Source organism: Rattus norvegicus, chromosome 18 (genome assembly GCF_036323735.1).
Source record: "Rattus norvegicus strain BN/NHsdMcwi chromosome 18, GRCr8, whole genome shotgun sequence".
NCBI lineage: Eukaryota > Metazoa > Chordata > Mammalia > Rodentia > Muridae > Rattus > Rattus norvegicus.
Genome location: NC_086036.1, coordinates 76,394,407 through 76,415,129, shown reverse-complemented (window position 1 = coordinate 76,415,129; position 20,723 = coordinate 76,394,407). Strand labels below are relative to the sequence as shown.

The 20,723-nt window shown below is 51.0% G+C and overlaps 1 protein-coding gene across 8 annotated transcripts in view; it reads left to right on the top strand.

The window, feature by feature from the left end:
• Nfatc1 (nuclear factor of activated T-cells 1) overlaps positions 1-20,723 on the top strand; it is a 109,612-nt gene that overhangs the window by 15,868 nt on the left and 73,021 nt on the right. For all 8 annotated transcript variants that reach the window (XR_010059534.1, XR_010059532.1, XR_010059533.1 and 5 more), the window contains exon 3: positions 15,783-15,942. Coding sequence is in view for 5 of the 8 variants with exons in the window: in NM_001244933.2 (NP_001231862.2) it covers positions 15,783-15,942 (160 nt within the window). In the remaining 3 variants the exon portion in view is untranslated. The remainder of the gene's footprint in view (positions 1-15,782; positions 15,943-20,723) is intronic.

Below are 20,723 nucleotides of genomic sequence, written 5' to 3'. Positions count from 1 at the left end.
TTTAACGGGATGCAGGGCTGATTGCCATTCACCAGCTCCATTGAACCAGCCCAGTGCCTTTATTTTGAACTAAATAGCTTTCCTGTCAGGTGTGCCACGTGTGACACCTGGCAGCCTTGCTTTCTGCTCCAGAGTTTTCCGTTGAGGCATTAAAACATCCACGAGGGCCGCTGGATGTGCACGTGAAGTCAGTAAGGATGCATCCGTGAGCTAAGGCACCTGCGGCTCCCAGAGGGCTGGCCATGTCATTAGAGCATGTCGGGAACCCAAAATCCATAAAGAACTCTTGTGCTCAACATGTCGTCATTATGACCTTTATTTAACTACAACCAAGAGTATTTCAACGCTGGCCCCCTCTCAGCTTGGCCATCAGCATCACGCTCTTAATTTGCGGTGCGTGGAGAGTGAGGGTCATTGTTGTGCATAGAGACTTAATGGAAGAACTCCTGAGATCTAGGGAAGAGAAATGTAACGAAAATACACCAGGAGCCAGAGCAGCAAAAGCTTTTTAAAGTTAAGATCAGGGCTGGAGAGATGGCTCAGAGGTTAAGAGCACTGACTGCTCTTGCAGAGGCCCTGAGTTCAATTCCCCGCAACCACACGGTGGCTCACAACCATCTGTCATGGAACCCGGTCTTCCGGTGTGTCTGAAGACAACGACAGTGTACCTTGTACTTACGTAAAGTTAAGATCAGAGACGCACAAGCGTGGTGTGCTGCAGACACACACATGCATGGTAAGCTGCAGGCGCACACGTGTGTCTCATGTGGGCCTGGAGTGACAGTCGCCTCAGACTGGTGGCTTTTACACCAGGCACATGTTCTCCCCCAGCTCAGGAGCTGGAAGCCCAAGCTGAAGGATGTGTGGTGGCTGGTTCCTCCTCCATGCTACCCTGGCTTATGCTAGCTATCAACCTCCCCACCCCACCCCGCCGTGGGCCACAGCCATTCAGTCCCTTAAGCACCTCAGACCTGGATCTAGGCTCATGCAAGTGATGCCAACTTGGTCACCTTTAAAGGTCCTTTCTCCCTCATGAGGTGCTGGGGCTAAGAGTACAAATTAGGACCTTGGGGACCATGGCTACCTGTTTTATTTTTTTCTGGGAAATGGCAAAAATGTCTTCAAACATAAAATCCACCTTTTTTTTTCTTTTCTTCTTTCTTTGTTTTTTTGGTTTGTTTCGTTTGCTTTTGTTTTGTTTTATTTTGGTTTGTGTGGGTTTTTTTTAATCTTCCCAGAGACTACGCTGAGCATTTCTGGTGGCCCACAGCTGGCTACCTGCCCATCCCAGCCTGCCAGTGGTACAGCCCCTGGAAAGCAGTTACTGTGTTTTTCCCTCTACTTAGGAGCATTGACCGTGGCCCAGTGGCCTGTGATCCCCTGGTCTTTATCTCATGGTCTCAGAGCCCCTGGGGTGGCTGTGGTGCCATTACATTCCTATGAGCTTACACAAGCAAACACCGCCCCATCCTGGGGGTTGAAGTTCACCTTTTCCCACTGTTTTGGTTCAAAATATGTTTCCTGGTCCCTTTTAATGGGTTTCCATAAACTCACCAATGTCTGCTCTAGGCAGCTGGAAGCTCTGGAGGGCATGTGATGATGTGGAGTGCTTGGGCTCTCACCCTGAAGAAGCTAGACTCCCTCCCCACAGATGCTCTTGGTGGACAAACACCAGGCAGTGGGGACTTGGAGGTACCCCTGAAAGGCTGTGTTCACACACGTTCTCTAGAGTAGGGCTGGAGAATTCCCACAGTGTGAATCCACCTCCACACCCAGCCGGGGCACTGTGTCCTCTCCAGGATTTCCACTCCATCCAGCCTCGAAAGAACACACCGCGGGCGTCCCGCGGAGCGGAACTCCTATTGTTCTGGGGCCATTTTACTTTAGGGATTTTGATGTTCTTTTCTGTGGTACCCACTCCCTCTCCTATTCAGGGTGCTCCAGTCAGTTCCACGGAACAGGGCAAGGAATGGCACTGAGGTCTCGCTAACACTGAATTGAGTTGTATTTGTGAAGCTAATAAGGACAGGGCGAAGGCTTTCACTGTTTCAGATGCAGGCTCTAACTGCCTGTTGCTGTGGGAAACTGGCACAGAGGTCGTGGGAACTTGCTCGAGCCTTGCCGACGGCAGATACCTTCTGCGCAGGTAGAGCCACCGAGTATGTCCCTGCTGAGCGTGGGTAGGAACGGTCCAGGAGGGACAGTGTGGGACAGCGTGCTGACATCCATAGGTGTGTGGGAAGGGTGCGTGTCAGAGCACGCGCATCTGGAGGTGACAGTTTACATGAGATGGTTCCTGGATATAGTTCTCAGAGGGTAGTTTTTAGGGAATTGTGTGTGGTTGTATATACGTACACATGTGTGTACATGTGTGCGTGTGTGCACGTGTGTGCACGCATGTGTGCATGTGTGTGTCTGTGTGAGCATATGTGTGTGTATGCACATGCAGGCATGTGTGTGTGTGCATGTGTGGTGTGCATGTGTGCATGTGTCTGTGTATGCTTGAGAGCACATGTGGAGGTCATAGGTTAACTTTGGGTGTTTTCTCTATTTCCCCCCCCACCTTCTTATTTGAGACAGCATCCCTTATTAAATATGAAACACACCAACGTGCCTAGGTTGGTGGGCAGAGAAGCTCCAAGGATTCGCTTGCTTTCCTACCCAGAGTGCTGTGGTTACAAATGCCTTCCACAGCACCCCGCTTTTATGTGACATCTGGGGACCCAAGCTCAGGTCTTCGTGTTGACATAAACAACGGGCATTTCACCAATGCGCTCTATCCACAGCCTCTTTAGAGAACTTTCATATTAACCCAAGAGAACTGAAGTTTAGATGGCCATTCATTGAGCCATTCCACCCTGAACCAAGACTCACAGAACACAGAGCTCGGGTCAGCTCTGCACAGTAGCATTTTCTCTCCTTCTGAGACAGGCGCATGGGAAGTGTCTAAATGTCCCCAGCCAGCATGATCCCTGGACTTGGCCTATAGAAAGGCAAAGTTACATAAGGAATCCGGAGAAAGAGGAACTGGTTTGGGGCTAGCGGAAGCATTTCAACTAAGTGTGTCCGTGACACTGAGGCACATTCACCGAGTTAGGTTATGATACGTCGGCCATTGCTTTCTAAAGAATAGAGCTCCCAGGGGGTGGTGCAGACTTGGCAAACAACAGCTTTTACTCAGACAGCGGCTTGGTTCAGATGATAAGGGGCTGGCACTGCGTTCAAATCAGTTTAGGTCAGACCCTGTTTCTTTCGGGTTTTGGCTGTGATGTTGGACGCCTTGATGATACCAGTGGCTTTGATGACCCGCACAAGGGCTAGCTTCAAAAGGTCTGACAAGTCCTCTTGCATTTGAGGTTATCAGAAGAGCTCAGCGTTTATCCTAAGTGGGAATAAGATAAAATATGCCTGTGGATGGGTCACGATAAATCCGGTGCTTACCTTCCTCCACACTTGTTTACCACTCTCATCTGGGGATTTTCGGTTTGGACAGCTGTTCAGTGAATCCAGTGTCCCCACAGCCTGGGGAAGGCACGGTATCAGTGAAAGATAGTTTTGGCTCCTGGGTCCTCAGGTCCTTGGGTGTGATGGCCCACCTCAGAGCTCTGTTGGCCAAATTGTACCTCTGACATCTGCCAAGAATATACATGTCTCTGGCTCTCGTGGGCTCGTTGGGTCCGTAATGATTGTAGATTGGATGCAAGCAAGAGTCTAGGAAGGCCCCGACTCTCTCTAAAACACAGGAGGGCAAGCGAACCGGAGGCCATGGTACATAGAGTTCAAAGATAGGTCTTAAGTGGAACTTACTGACTGGGAAAAGTTCTCGCCTGGTGCCGAGGGCCCACATAGACTGCCAGCCCCACCCAGCAGGTGACAGGCACAGACAAGGCATCCAGGCAGAGGCTCCGGTGGGAAAGAAGGAGGTTGCGACAGGTGGGTCCACAATGATGTGCTTTGTGGTCTCAAGAGATATCTGCTGTTTCTTCTTGGCTTTGTGATTGGCCTCTGATGTCCCTGCCCCAGTTTGCAGAGCGTGCTGCCAGCCTCACTAGGTGGGGTACCATACCCATCTTCCTAGAGACCCTGGATATCCCTGGAGACTTGGAGAAGGAAGAGGAAGGGTTAGTTTGGGACTGGGAAGAAGTGTCTGTCATCCTAACCACATCTTAGGGAGGCTTTGCAGAGAAAGAAGCATCAGTCTGCGTCAGGTCTCCGTCCGGCCACCTCATCACTGACAAAACCAAGGTGGTCCCTTGTGAACACGCCCAGATGCTAACTGATAAAACCAGGGCAGACGCTATAGCTTACCCTAAAGCCTGAACCCCGTGTTAGCTCTGTGTGCTCCTCACTCTTAGTTGTTCTGTGGGGTCAGCCCTCCAAAGTGCTCTATGCTCTATGGGGGCAGCAGGAGCTCCAGAGCAGGATTGAGCCTATCCCTCCTTGGAAGGACATAGTTGGGGGAGGGGGAGCTTCAGAGCCAGAGCCTGAGAACTCACACACCCTAGAGAATAGGACTGTCTTCTAGGGCCTTTGGGGGTTATGGGTACCACATATAAGACCTGGGAGGTTTGTCTATGGAATTCTCTATTCACTCCCCTCGTGCCTCTGCCGAGGTACAGGGTGACTGAGAGGCTGGTTCCTCATGTCCGTTCACAGTTTGATACTTGGAGAATGGGCCTTGCCTCATTCTGCCTGGAAAGCTAGCCTGGTGTTTGTTAGGACTTTCAAGGAGGCTGTGAACTCGAAGCTCTGTCAGTATGGGGGCTGCTGGCCTTTGGTTTTCCTTTGAGCATTCTGTAAAGAAAGCGGAACTCATGCACTTCCTCCTTTTGGGGTAAGAGCAAGATGACATCAATCTTTGAGGCTTTGAGCTCAGGCTTTTCAAGTGTAACCATCTAGACTTCATTGTTGCCAGTCTCAGAATATTCAAAATGTAACTTTACGTCCCCAGGAGGGCGAGTAGGCTGTGTCTGTTCTAGGTTGTTCTGTCAGGTCTGGGACTATTCTGCCTCTGCTGCCTTCCCCAGTCTGAATTTTAAGACTTCCCATATTGCTAAGAGACCTGACTGGGAGGAAGTGTCTAAGGCCACATGCCCCAGTGACCACAGATGAAGCAGTCATGTTTCTGCTCACATGCCTTATCTGAGGAAAGTTGTGGGAAGTCGTTGGTAGTTACAGTTGGGGGTTGCCTGTGGAGCAACATCTCTGCCTAGGGATGAAACCCAGCTGGAGACAATGGTGTGGTGTGGTGTGGTGTGGTGTGGTGTGGTGTGGTGTGGTGTGGTGTGGTGTGGTGGTGTGTGGGTGTGTGTGGGTGTGTGTGGGGGTGTGGGTGTGGGTGTGTGTGTGGGTGTGGGTGTGTGCATACATGTATGTGTGCCTGAGTGTGTGAGTGTGCATGTGCGTGGGTGTACAGACCAGAGGACATCATCAGCTGTCATTCCCTAGGATCCTTCCACCTTTTTGAGACAGATGGACGGACAGACAGAAAGAAAGACTCTTTATGGCCTGGAGCTTGCCAAGCAGACTAGGCTAGCTTGCCAGGGAACCGCAGAAAGGGATCTACCTGTTTTCTGCCTTCATGGTTCTGGCTTTATTTTTTCCCCTAGATTGTGGGTTCTGGAGACTAAACTCATCCCTGTGCTTGCAATGCACTTTGCTAACGGTGCCATCTCCATGGTCCCTTGTCTGTCTTTTTGCCATCTACTCTGAAACCCCTTCTGGCGGCAGGCATTGCTGTACTTGGAATAGTAGGCAGGAAAGCTGCATCTGGAGTAGGATTAGGAGAACACTTACCAGATCTCCTGAAGTCCCACGTCCAAGGGACTATTACAGGCCTTTGCCAGGTGAATCGCCCATAAGGCAGAGAGGACTCGCCTGCCATGATAGCTTAGACAAGACGTGTGTCACTGTCAACGATGGCCAGTGTTCCAGCCCCGTTGGAAGGTTTCCTTTGGGACATGGTGATCATGTGCGTGTATTCTTCCGATGCAAGCATCACCAAGAGGTTTGGTATAGGACTGGTCATGCGCCTTGTTCCTGCATAGACTGGCCACCCAGCTCTGCACCTCCTTTATAAACTGCTGCTTCCAGAACAAGAGCCACTTGGGTCGCCCAGATGAGCATGACATAGACGGAGACCTGTGCAAATGCCCAGCTTAACTCATGCAGCTGACTGTGGCTGTGTGTCCAAAGTCCCAGGCCAGCTACAGGCGGTAACTTTCTATGATGACCTTGCTTTTGCTGGAACCAGAACTTAGAATCAGGAAGCCCAGGGCAGCCTGTGACACTAATGGCCTAGAATTCCTAAGCTAGGAACGGAGCTGAGGCACGTTGCATAGGGGTCACATGGCAGTTGTTAATTCTGCAGGAGGCAGAACCTCGGCTGCGTGTGTAGGGTTCTCCACCCCTGGGCCAGGGTGTCCAGACTGTTCTGCGTCTCATTACCACTAAGGAACATCTGCCTCACGACAGCTCAGGGAGTCATGGCTGATGGGAGGGAGTGTGCTTCAAACAACCATAAATGGCAGTGGCTTCCCTGCAGGTGGCCACCTTATTGAACAGAACGAACCGACTTTCAGAACTTGAATGGCAACTATTTTCCGCCCCACTGGGACACCAAGAGATGTAGGACGAAGCAGAAGTCTTCTGTGACTTCGGTGTGCTCTGTCCGGTGTTCGCCTGCGCGGTGTTCCAGATAGTGTGTTAGTTTGTTTCAGTTTTCATTTTTCATAAATAACACAGTGTGGCAGGTGTGGCCTAAAGCATTCTCATGATTAAAACATCAGCGATATGAGTCTGGGTCGGCTGCAGCTGCTAGGCCGTCGCTAGAGAAAGGCACGGTGTAGAAGAGGAAGCTGGGTGCACAGGAGAAATGCAGGGTATGCAGAAGTCGAGCCTGCCCCGGGGCAGGAGGAGCAGGAGAGGCTATGCAGTTCCTTTCTCACAAAAATCCTCTTGGGAAATATTCTCCATCTGTCCTTCCTGTTTTTTTTTTTTATTCCTTCTCGTCCAATCTGAAACAGGTAGACAGGGCAGAGACCCTTCTAGAGTCTAGCTGGAAACCCAAGAGCCCAGGTCTCCTAGCACCTGAGATTCAGCCTGGCTCCTGCGCTCTGTCCTCCACTCGCCCAGGGCCCAGGTGGTAAGAGTAATCCTAATAATGATGGGATAGCAAGCCTCGGAGCTTCAGCTACACAGGGGACTCATGGGATATCCATGGGTCAGGGAGGTTTTTGGGTGAAGGGCAGAGTGCCCCCAAACCTGGAGGATGTACTTCCTAGGAGGTATTCTGCACTCTCATTGCTAAGATCTCGGAAAACAGCCAATGTAGGAGGTCTGCGAATCTGCAGTTTTAACACACACATGCAGCAGGTGCATATACTTGCGTGCACAAACTCACATGCCTGCTGTCTGGATCCTGCGAGTTCCACATCTGTGACATGGACGGGGTCTCCCGAGACAGGCGTGCACTCTGCTTCCTGTTACAGGGACTGCCTGCCTACGAGGCTTTGCCCTCCTCCTTGGCAAGAATTCCTCGTATCCCCTGCCCTGTGCCCCAACCCTAGGACCAGCACGGGGACTAGAGTGCAGAGTAAGTGCAGCATCGTTCCGACTCTTGCTCTTAGGCTGCATCAGGCCCCGGATAGCGGGGAAAGTTGTGTACTGCACAGCTGTTGTGGTACAGACTGGACCACAAAAGGAAGAGGCAGGCAGAGGGCAGCTCCTTTGTCCTGAGCCTAGCTCAGGTGGGTCAATTCCCTTCCCTATTCCTGCTTGTGCCTGTGGGTGGGGCCCATACTGAGCACCTGTCTCCCTCTTGGGTGTAGAAAGGTGCCACTTTTTAGTAATATGCACTAGATGCTAGTCCAACAGACCAGGATGGCTGGTCGCTGTCAGGCAGGATGGTGATGTGCCAGAGCCCTTAAAATATTCCAAAGTGTCTTGTGGCTTTGCTCCTACCCCTGCCCTTTCCAACTAACAAGGAAACATTTTGTTAAGGGTCAGCCTATTGGTGCCTGTGGTCCCTAACATCCCCCCCCCAGATTGCTTTGGGAAAGGTGGGAGCTCAGGGACCTGGACTAGACATCCAGGAATCCTTGAAGAGATGACACTCATGTTCAGAGCAGGGAAAATGCCCTGCGTACCCTGCCCCCGGTCAGGCCATCCCCTAGGCTGTCTGTCCGTCTTGGCTGAGGTAGCTGTCAGTCCTCCTCTGTCCAGGCATTGGCTGGATCTCTAGAAGGCCAGCCCCTCTTGGGTGAGGCAAACTTTCCCAGGCCAAGAGTCCTGTGGTCAGGGGGCCACGGCCCAGATGTTCGCTGCTGACAGTGTTGCTGGGTGGTCCTGGGCTTGGCCTTGGATAGATGGAAGATGGAGCCCTTGAGGCCCAAAGTTTGCAGAACCGGCCAAGAAGTACATTGATGGCCTTCAGCGACCCTTTTCCTCCTTCCCTCCCTCCCTCCCTTGCTCCCTTCCTCCATCCTTCTCATCCTCCGCCCGCGGCTTCCCTCTTTCCTTCCTATTTGACTTTCTCTCTTTTTCTTTCTTACTTAGAGGAAGGTCTTTGACTGCTGCCCCCGAGACCATGTGCGATATAGTCCACGGTCTTGTTTCCTTTTGACTCTCTTCCATTTTCTTCCACATAAGCAGACTTCAGGCTTGGTAGCTCCATGGACTTCAGGATGACCAAAGCATACGTGGTCTTCATATTTTCCCTGTAAGATCTTGGTGCCTAGGGGCTTTTAACTGTGGAAAGTTGGGAATCGAAAGGATTTTACCTAAACTATTTAAGCAAATCTGGTCCCCTCTGGGTTCTGACACCCTGGAATTGCTCTTGTCCCGATAGCTGGTATGACTTCCCATGAAAGCTGACTCAGCCTGAGGACCGGAGCCTGGCTCTCCAGAACATACATAAAGCTGGATGTCGTGCTAACCTCAGTAACCCTGAAGAAAAAAGAGAGGGAGGCTTCTCTAAAGAAGAGAAGGCTTCTCTTTAGAAACTCATGGGCTAGCTCAGCCCCACATAAACACTAGGAACCACCAGGGAGACCCTGTAGGGTCTCTCGTAGACTTCCATAGGGTGGAAGTCGTCGGTGACCAACACCTGAAGTTTTTCTCGCATATGAGCACACACACACACACACACACACACACACACGCACACAGAGTTACAAAAGACACACAAAACCATTCAGTATTTTCTTTGTTATACAAACAAGGTTCATTACTGTGTAATCTTTTTCCACCCCCGCCCCCCAATACCCAGTCAAGTTTCTCTGTGTAGCCCTTGCTGTCTTGGAATTCACTCTGTAGTCCAGGAGGGCCTCAAACTCAGAGGTCCACCTGCATCTGCTTCCTGAGTGCTGGGATTAAAGATGTGTGGCACCACTCCCCAGGTGCCATTACTGAGTAATTACATACACCACACACACACACACACACCACACACACACACACCACACACACACACACCACACACCACACACACACACACCACACACACACCACACACACACCACACACACACACACACCACACACACACACACACCACACACACACATACACACACACCACACACACACCACACCACACACACACACCACACACACATACACACACACACCACACACACACCACACACACACCACACACACACACCACACACACACACACACCCCACACATACACACACCCCACGCACACCACACACACACACCACACACCACACACACACATACACACACACCACCACACACACACACCACACACCACACACACACACATACACACACACACCACACGCACACCCCCACACCACACACACACACACACACACACACACACCACACACACACACACACACACACACACACACACACACACACTAAAAAGAACAACTTAACATGTAACTTAATCTGCCACGGTGATCATTTTGACTCCAGCTCTCCAAATCTGCCCCTAACAAGTCGTAAGACAGTTTAAGGTCAGAGCACTAACACGGGAGTTCCCGAGGCTTGCCCTTTGCCTCTGTGTGCTCACCCTACCATCCTGAGCAGCTGCTGGCTTTTTGAAGCTTCATCTGTACATGGTCTAATGTGTACCAGGCAGGAATTCAACCTTCTACACGGATTCTGACACCACTGCCTCACCTAGGAACTCACACAAAGCAAGCCCTGATCTCAGGCCAGTGTTTGCAGCTCCCTAATTTGGAATTTTCTTAGCAGTTGTTGGGCAAGGGCTTTAGGTGGATCCTTTCTTCAGTCAACATTTCCTCCTTCGTGTTCCTGCTTTCTGCTTTCCTTCTGACTCTCACCCTGGCAGAAGTTGTGCGACACTCACTCCCCAGTATGGATATTGGCGAAGGTCGTTTGGCTCTTCTGTGTGTCAGATTGGTGTGAACCCTAGGGCACTCTGGATTCAGACTCTGTGGTAGCCCAGTGGCCTTTGTGTGTCTGTGATGGCAGATGCCTCTCTGTGGTAGCCCAGGGATTCAGTGGCTGCTTTAACCCTAGAGGTCAGTACACAGAGCAGACTTACCCTTTCCAACACCTCCCATACAAGGTGGCAATGAGGCTCCCAGGCTATAAATTGCCATGCCCTGGCCCCACCTCAGAGGTAGATTAGAGTCTAAAAGGCAGAGGAAACTATGTGGCCTTGATATTCTCAGTCCTTAGCTGTCATCTGCCCAGCCATGGCTCTGAGCTCTGGGGCAGGTAACACCCAGGCTTCCTGTAGTGAGCACACTTCTGAGTTGCCCGAGACCCTGTAGTAATGCAAAAGGCAGAACTAAGAACAAACGTGAAGCAAAGCTTTGTCTTGAAAGACTCTGACACCCACAGGTGTTTTCTGAGTAATCAGCTGAGACCCATGCTTGGTTCCAGTGAAGGGATGGGGTCCCTGTATAAAGGGGCTACGAGCTGGGCCTGGAGAGCCTCGTGTGCCCCTGAGCAGGCCGACTGAGCTGGCTGAGGTGCTATTGAGGCTATGCAGAGGGTCTGCTTGGAGGAGAGATGAAACTGACAACCAGTGACAGGAACCAGGGAATGTGAGGGCCACTGTGGCCTCAGGTTTGGGATCTGGTTTGGCGTTGGTCTCTGTGCTATGACCTGTACGCCAACAGCATTTTCACATTTCCTGTCAGTGGGAGGTGGAGCCCTTTCTCATGGGAAGAGTGATTCAGAACAGAAGAGCTGGTGGGTTCTCCCTGCACTGCACCCACATACCAAGCACTGTGGAAGGTCTGACTCGCCCATTGTCAGGGGAAGCTGCCCATCATTCCCACGCAGCCTGCCCTCCCATCCTTCCTCCCCCAGCACGGAGGCTACATTAGCCTGGTCCCTTCAGACCCTACAGCAGGAAGCCACACTGCTTTATGACCCAAGGGTCCCTAGGACCTCAGGATCTAGGAAAAGACACACACACACACACACACACACACACACACGTGAGTGCACACACCCCACATCCGCATACATACACACTTGCTCACACACCACACACACACATGCACACACAATACACAAACACACACATGTGCATGCACAATACACAAACACACACGTGCACATACAGTACACACACATGCACATGTGAGTGCATACACACCACATCCACATCCATACACACTTGCTCACATACTACACACATGCACATGTATGAATATGTGCACACACAGAGACACACACACATGCACATGTATGAATATGTGCACACACAGAGACACACACAGACACATGCACATATACCATACACAGACACACACAGACACAGACACAGACACAGATACACACCATTTTCTTGAATAAATTCAGGAAAAAAAATTCTAAATTTGTTCAGAACCACCGAATGCATGTTTCGAACAGGCTGAGAGGAACCATGGGTGCTTGGTGTGAAACTTAATGATAGAAAAAGAGGGCTCTCTCCAGATCTCAACATTTAACAGACTTTAGCCAGCACACACGGCCCAACCATAGGAGGCTCACCTCCAGTCTGCACATATGTTTTATTCTATGATGTGTTTCTTTTAATTATTTACTTAGTGGTCGCCTCATAGTACACACGTGGAGGCCAGAGGACAACTTGCAGGAATGGATTCTCCTCTTCTAGCGTGTGGGTCTTGGGGATCCAAGTCAGGTCTACAGAGTGGGCAGCAAGTACATAGCTACAGGTTCATCTCTCTGCTGCTTAGCTAGGGTCCTTTCAAAGACTTATTCTATTATGTTTAAGAGTTGTGCGTGTGTGTGTGTGCGCGCGCCTGTGCGTGTGTGTTCTGGTGTGTGTGTATGTGTGTGTCTGTGTGTGTGTCTGTGTGTGTGTCTGTGTGTGTGTCTGTGTGTGTGTTCGGGTGTGTGTGTATGTGTGTGTGAGTGCGTGTGTGTTCTGGTGTGTGTGTGTATGTGTGTGTCTGTGTGTGTGTCTGTGTGTGTGTTCTGGTGTGTGTGTCTGTGTGTGTGTCTGTGTGTGTGTCTGTGTGTGTGTCTGTGTGTGTGTTCGGGTGTGTGTGTGTGTGAGTGCGTGTGTGTGTGTGTGTTCTGGTGTGTATGTATGTGTGTGTCTGTGTGTGTCTATGTGTGTGAGTGTGTGTGTCTGTGTGTGTGTCTGTGTGTGTGTTCGGGTGTGTGTGTGTGTGTGAGTGCGTGTGTGTGTGTGTTCTGGTGTGTATGTATGTGTGTGTCTGTGTGTGTATCTATGTGTGTGAGTGTGTGTGTCTGTGTGTGTGTCTGTGTGTGTTCTGGTGTGTGTGTCTGTGTGTGTCTGTGTGTGTCTGTGTGTGTGTTCGGGTGTGTGTGTGTGAGTGCGTGTGTGTGTGTCTGTGTGTGTGTCTATGTGTGTGTCTGTGTGTGTGTCTATGTGTGTGAGTGTGTGTGTGTTCAGGTGTGTGTATGTGTGTGTGAGTGTGTGTGTGTGTTCTGGTGTGTGTATGTGTGTGTCTCTGTGTGTGTCTGTGTGGGTGAGTGTGTGTGTGTTCGGGTGTGTATGTGTGTGTGAGTGTGTGTGTGTGAGTGAGTGTGTGTGTTCGGGGTGTGTGTGTATATGGGTGTGTGAGTGTGTATGTGTGTGTGCATGTGTGTGTGAGCATGTGTGTGTATGTGTGTGTGTCTGTGTGTGTGAGTGAGTGTGTGTTCGGGGGTGTGTGTATGTGTGTGTGTGTATGTGTGCGTGTGTGTGTATTTGGGTGTGTGTGTGTTCGGGGGTGTGTGTATGTCTGTGTATGGGCATGCATATACGAGTATTAATACCTATAAAGACTGGTGGTGCTGGCTCCTCGTACATCTGGAGTTATTGACAGCTGGGAGCATTCTGCCATGGGTGCTGGGACTCAAACCCAGGTTCTCTGGAAGAGCAGTCAGTGCTCTTAATCCCTGAACCCTCTCTCAAGCCCCAGTAATGTGTCTTAGGCGGTTTGTCTGTCTTGTGTAGTTAACAAGCCCTGACACTCTGCGCTGACATGAGATCGTTCTTCATAGGTGGCGATTTCAAAACAGGTCAGGAGAAGGTGCCAGACACATAGTGTCTGACAGTGCTGACGGCAGTGGCCAGCTTCTGCTGGGGTGGAGGCTAAGCCGGGAAGAGTGTCCTGAGGCCTCGCGAGGTCTTTAGTAAGACACAGGACTAAAATCAAAGAGGATGATTAAGGGCCAGATCGTTCCGGAAGTTTTCTTCTGGGTCAGTAGTGTTATTTACACCCATGTTTATTTACATACCCTCCACTCCTCTCCCCTGGGCGTTGGATGGAGGGGTGAGCAGCAGCGTATGAAGACATTCTGAGGATGGTCTTGGAAATAAATAAATATAAGGCTGACGTCATGACAAGTTGGTGCTTCCTGATATCTCTGGGAAGCACGAGGCTAATGCCTCAGGAACCCTAAAATGCTGACCCTGTCCTCAGGACGGGGCAAAGATATAGTCACTGATTTAATTTTGTGGACATCAGGTCAATGGAGTTTATAACAGTGATAGACTGGCTAATAATCAAAGTCCAGCCATAAAGTAATGTTTATATAATGTTTGTGGTACTGTTATAAACAACGTTCTCACCAATAGACAAAGATGCTCAAAACTTGATCTTTCTTTTAAAAAGTCAGGACAGCAAGTTATACGTTCTGTGAAGGCATCCCCCTTTTGTATAAAATGCGTGCAAAGCCACGATGTCTCTAGATCGGTTGGTCATATGTGAGATAAGATTTTAAAGTGTGTAGGTAACTTCAGATTGCTTCATTTATACAAACCAAGGGGTCTCTGAGGCCTGCCTAGCCAGCTGTTTCCTGGGTTGCATTGAGTGTAACTCTTGACAAGACGGAACTGAATTGAAGGTCCATTTGAAGCACAAAATTGGGGTTTGACCCTGAGTGCTCAACCCAGGCAACTACAGCCCCTGGGTCTGATGTCAGAGACTCCGTGGGCAGCAGAATCATGCTGACACCCTGTAGTTCAGACTCCAGGGTGGCAGCAATGGGTAAATGTATTCAGCTGGGTTTCCTCCTCCAGCCTAGTCCCCGTCTCTGATCTAAGATGCAGCTCGGCGGGTTTGGAGAACTGTCTGGTTTACCATGGTGAAAGTTTTCAGTCAGGGTTGACAATCTTAAATCTGTAAACCATGCTTCTCCTTTCTGCCCTCATTCATCGTTCTCTGCCTGCCTGCCTGCCTGCCTGCCTGCCTGCCTGCCTGCCTGTCTGTCCGTCGGCTGTGTCACACACTTTCTAAGATTTTCCTAGGGGTTGCAACTAGTCCTTTTCATTGCGAAGTTGGCTTTTCTTTCTTTTTCTGTCCATAGCAAAGCAGTCTTTCTGTGCAGATGTAAGAACTTACACGCAGATGTAAGGGACACCGTGAAGGTGTGGGATGTTTTCCATGTGCCTCTTCCCGCAGTACCTAACCCATTGCTGCCTCTGGCTCTGGGGATTGTGGCCCCACCGCTCTGGAAACACATCCTCCCCTCAATGCAGGAGTCTGCTCGGCGCCCATGGGGTTGCCTCCCTGGCATGCCAGCCTCCCTTCTGGCCAACCCCTCTGCTCGGATGCTCTCCCTTCCACCCCGCAAGCTGATAGAATCAGGGTGTATGACATACACAGGTAACGGCCCTGACGGGTCTAGTGCGAGCCTCTAAGTGCATGGCAGCACTTTCACAAACCCTACCCCTTCTGTGATGTTGCTTTGGAGTCTCAGTGATCAGCCCGCCTCTGTGCCGGGCAGACACGGACACTCGGTCCGCTTAGTATTGTGTTTGTGAGTCAGAGTCCTAGAGAGATGACCCAGCTTGGACCCGAATGGGAACAAACACAGGTGCCCCTTGTTAGGACTGGGCTGGAATCAGGGGATGAGGCAGTCCGGAGGAGGGAGTGGGTCAAGCAGTTCCTTCTTTCTCTCGGGTCTGCTGTAACTTGGCATCGCAGAAGGAAGTTATTCCCAGAGCTCCATTTGGCCAGGGGTACCTCTCAGGGCTTTCTCTAGAGAAGGGTGACCCTTCCTGTCCCTAAGAAAGGCTATCCAGAGCCCTGCTGCTGACTCTCCTGGCTACAAGCCAGCCATGTTGGCACCACTTCCATGGCTCTGGGCAGTAGATTAGGTTAGCATCTTAAAGACTGGCTGACTTCCTTTCTTCATGAAACCCCAGCAAGCTATGAGCACACACGATTACACAGTGACGATGGCCTTATGGAGACTGTCCTCCCCTATCAAGATGCAGACCGGTGTCTGCTGCTGGGGCCTCAGGTACAGCACGGGCAACTCTGTCATGGTGGTACCTGCACTTAAAGCTCCTCTCTTCCTTTCGCAGCCCATCCCTGCCTGCCCTTGACTGGCAGCTGCCGTCGCACTCTGGTCCGTATGAACTCCGGATCGAGGTGCAACCCAAGTCTCACCACAGGGCTCACTATGAGACGGAAGGCAGCCGGGGAGCTGTGAAGGCTTCTGCTGGAGGACACCCTGTCGTGCAGGTATGGCTCTGCTCTGATTTGCCAGTAGCTCATGCCTTGGCCTTTCTCAGCCTAAAGCAGTTATGGAAACACAGCTAGGGACTTTCCTCAGACTTTAAGCACAGTCACCTCAGAGCCCGCTAGTCAAATGTTAGCCAAATAGCATGTCCCATTTCCTCCTGAGGAGACGTGTTCCTCATCTTCAGCAAGATTAGGTCCCAGTGAACTCTTTGATAAGCTGGAAATGTCAGAAGCCAAAATGTGTTCACCGTACCTCACTGACTACAAATCTTCTCACGGGCAAACAGAGGCAGAAAATCAGTCACTCCCTTCTCCTCACAAGAGGGGCTGTCTGAGCAAAATGCAGAAGTCAAAGGGTAGTTTTTCTGAATGGCTATCACTTTCATACTAACATCGAGTCAAAAGAAAGATGGTCAGCAGGGCCGCTGTGAGTCAAGGGCTGTCTGTGGACACCGCACAGTGCTTTTCATCACATCCATAATGGTTTGAAAGGTTTGCCCAGAACAGCCTTCCTTGCAGACCAGGCCCCATTGCATCGACTGTTCTGCAACTCCATCCTCTTTCAAAGTCTCTGCCCGTGGAGCAGATGTTTGCTCTCGGCCCACACCACACATGTGGAATTGGTGGATGTGCCAGGTCTCGGGTCTACGGGGCGACCTCTGCTTCTCAGCCTGCCTGAAGGTGATAGGCAGGTAGGGTCTGAGGGAGCAGGGTTATGAGATGGAGTTCTGAGGGAGAGGTAGGTGACTGAGATGAGCACAATCACGCCTGTGGCATTTCAGGGAAGAAAAAAGAATGCTCATCAATGGCGGCCAGGAGGCCCATCAACATCATAGATCCAGCTTGGTCTTTCTCCCCCTGGACATCAGGGCGACATCCCGATGGGCTGTATGGGTTTGTGTTTGCTTCTCTTCGTCGCACCCGCTATCTTGTGGGCTTTAGATCCCAGACATTCCTGTTTCAAGTGACCCAGAGAAATGCCTATTCTCTGGCTGACTCTGGTCACGTGGCGTTGTGGAGAGCTCTTTACCCCACCCCCCCACCCCCAGTGTCCCAACATCATAAACCCGGGTGCCCAACCCTGTTATTTCAGGACCGATGCAAACTGGAAGGGGTACTCAGCAGGGCACCCCATACTTTTATTTTATTCCATTTAGGTAAATAAAGAGCTGGCAAGGGCGGGAGGCCATGGAGACAAATGGCTGTTTGCCAACGCTCCAATCAGCCACAGGGAATGAGCGGGGCGAGGTGTGGAAAACGGAGCACTTTAGCTGCGCTTGTGGGTGATATTAAGGCGATATTTGTGGCCTGTGTGCTTGATGCCAATTAATACCTACTTTGTTAGCTGCTTGATGTGACAAAATGCTGGGGACATCAGTACACAGCAGCTGGCTTGACATTTTAAGCCTCTACCTTCGCAGGTGGAAGGGGTCAGGTAGAGCCTGCCTTCAGCTGTAACTACAGGTATTTACCTCCCCTCTCCCGCTGCGGTTTCCGCTGAATGAAAGTGCATTATTGGTGAATGGAACAGATTTTAATAGGAGAGGAAATAAGTCTGTTAAAGAGAGGCAGGAAAGTAAGTGGAGAAATAATACCCGGGTGCCTCCACTTACTCAGATCTTACGGGCAAGTGGCACTGGGGGAGAGCCGGGGGTGCAAATACCATCGGGAAGGTGAGGCTTCAGATGCGGCGGCGGGGGGCGGGGTCTGCGCTGTCTTGGGCGTGGTGGTTGTCTATTGTAAGAATCTCAGCTGCTTTGGGGAGATAAAGCCATAAGGAGTGTGGGGAGCTCTGTGTTGGGGGGGGTGGATTTGAGTCCTGTCAGCCACTGGTACTCGTCGCCTTGTGTGTCAAATGCCGAGTTGACACACTGCCCCTGGAGAACCAAGGCTCCGGGTGTCTTGAGCTCCGGGCAACATTTACCTCTCCGTGCGTGCGTGCGGGCGGGCGATATCCAGGAAATTGAGGCGTTTCTGAGAAGTGGCAAAATCTAAAACAGTGTTTAAGAAGCACCCTGTAAATTATTTAAGGTGGTGTTAAGGGAAGGTGGCAAAACCAGGCCAGGCCGCTGCAGCTTCCACAGAACAGCCACCCCCTTCTGCAACACAGGTTGAAAGCCAAAGCAACACATTCCCTAACACCCAGCTGTGTCTCCTGTCTTCGTGGGACATTAGCAACTCGAGGGCTTTCCTGGGATAGTCTCACAAAGTAAGCTCACACCTATGCCCCTGTGAGGTAAACAGCTAAAAAGAGGGCATTTTAAGGGGGTTTGTTTTGTTTTCTTTTTTGGCCGGTGGACCACAAATTAGATAAAAATAGGATTTGCACGTAATTATGAAACACACGAAAATAGAAAATTCTCTTGGTTGCCATGAAAGTGGCCTAACCACAAAGTTCTACCCCAGGCTTCTGGGTTATTTTGATACACCGGCTAGCGCCATCAGCTCTGGTGTCTAACCTTGCCTTGCTCTTAGAGGGACCGGTACCTTACATGGCAATCTGGGTGAGGCTGTGGGCCAGCACACATGCCCGGTGTGCGGCCACTCCACAAGCCATTTTGTGCCCAGTAGTCTCTTTTGCATTCCCAACTGTTGAGGGCTTCCATCTCAACCGAGATCTCCTAGAAGCTCTCTTGTTCAGCGCTGTCCCTGTAGCAGATCCACCATGATTATTTTCCTCTGTGTCTCATGAAGTTTGTCCACAAAGACAGTAGCAATCTTCAAAATGGAGGAACCCTAGGAGTGCCCAGGAGGACAATGGGGAAAGGAAGATATGCCCCTCCGACATGGTCCAGAAAGAGGCTTCTGGGCAATGATCCTCTTCCCCATATGTGTTGTCAGGGATACTGACCAGACTTGGACCTACTGGTAGTGCCAAGTGCCATGCATTTTAGATGAGGAAGGGGCAGCTGCATCTGAGGCAGCTTTGCTCTCAGCAGAGAGGCAGTGGCTGTGAAGGACTGGCCTGGTGGGAACTTCTCCTTTGGGTCTGTGTTCTCGGGGCTCATTTTTTTCCCCACCAGGATGGTGCTACTTCTTCTCCCATAGAAGTCTGTTTTGCATGCTAGGGACTTAACCATTCAAAATGGCCGCAGGCCCCCTCTAGCAATTCTGTGATCACCAAGCTACCCAAGGTTCAAGAGGTCTGGATTTATAGTCTGCCTTCGTCTGAAGAGTTGTATCAGAATGTGCAGCCATGGGTCATACTGGAATCAAGGAACGGCTGGTAAGGGCTCATCTACAACCTTTCCTGGTAGCTCCCAGGCCCAGTTTAAGGGCTACCTTGCAGCCTCTAGGTGAGCATGGTCTGCACAAAATCTGTGGGGATATCCTTGGTGACATGTGGCTCCCTTCAGTTAACCACTGTCTTGTATCAGTTTCCGAGCCAGGGGCTCCTACATCTGTCTGGAGTGCGCTGTGGTCTTGCTTCTGATGTTACATTGTAACGAGTGAGAAATGACCTAGATCTTCCTTGACTATGACACTTGCCCTGGTAGAACAGATGTCACACATACTCTGTCTACAGCAGGGGCATTTGCTCAGGGCCTTTCCAGCTCCCTACAGCAAGTCTCCGAGTGTCATCCCTGTCCAGCAAGGTTGATCTGGCCTCTGGCTATCAGGTCTCTGTGTCTGTTGGGTCTTAGCCACCACTGACTGAAGATCCAAATTCTCCAGAAGCAGGGGATGTCTACCTTGTCCTAGGCTATTGTGGCCTTGCGGGCTCCTGCCTATAAGGGCCCCTATTTCGAGGCTTTGTGGTCTGAGGATGACCTCCCACAGTGGGGAGAGGGGCGAGGGAGGTCACAGGTTCCAGCTCTGTTTACCAATCACCGAAACGACCTGCCTGATAGCATCTGCCCATCACACACAGGCCCGCTCTGCTTGAATAATTGATAGGCCACTGAAATAGGAACACTCAGAGGCTGGCCAGCCCCTAACATTTAGGTTTACAACACTTGCCATTTAAGACGGTGACCAGCACAGCTACTGCCTGGCCATGAAAGACTCAGTTCAAAGAGACACAGATAGTGTCCCAGACAGGTGACCCTGGACTCAGGGTGGGAACAAGCGATATGCTCTCAGGGCACAGACAGCAGATACTTGAGGATCTGCGGAGACAGGGGCAGAGTCACAGAGGAAGCAATGACGAACCTTGGCTTGTGCTCCGGCCTAGAGGCCAGAAGGGTCTTGTGAATTAGCTTGGCCTCCCGTGTAGACATACATGGCAGGGGCTTTTTCTATCATGCAAGACATTTGACAGCTGAGGACATCCACTGGGAGGTGACTTGAATTTCTCAGGTTGTTAAAATTGTCTCCGAGCCAAGCCCTTGTTATAATTACTTTTCTTTCTTGGTGGTGTCTTTCCCCACCAAGTCCCAGGGGAGATTTGGCATGTCAGAAATACTGTGAGAAATCAATCCCTGAGGGGTTTCTGACCTGTGGCCCGAAGGCACCTCGTCAATTGGTTTAGTGGCCTGGAATGCTCTGTCCTGTGTGAGCCTACACCCCACCCCGCCTCACCCCCAGGATTCCTGGTGTTATCTCTGGAGGCTAACACTGAGCCAGGGTCTCTCAGAGTGTTCCAGTCAGAGCGCCAGAGCCCAGGGGGAAGCTCTGAGATACAGCACTTTATTCTGCTGGGTCTGCAAGCTGGTGAAGCAGGCATATAGCGGAGGTTAACCTGCAGGCCTGACCCCCAAGGCAGAAACATGCTGCCCAGAGTTGGCCAACCTGCATGAGGCCTGGGCTAATCTTTTACAGATCAGCCTGGACACTGCATG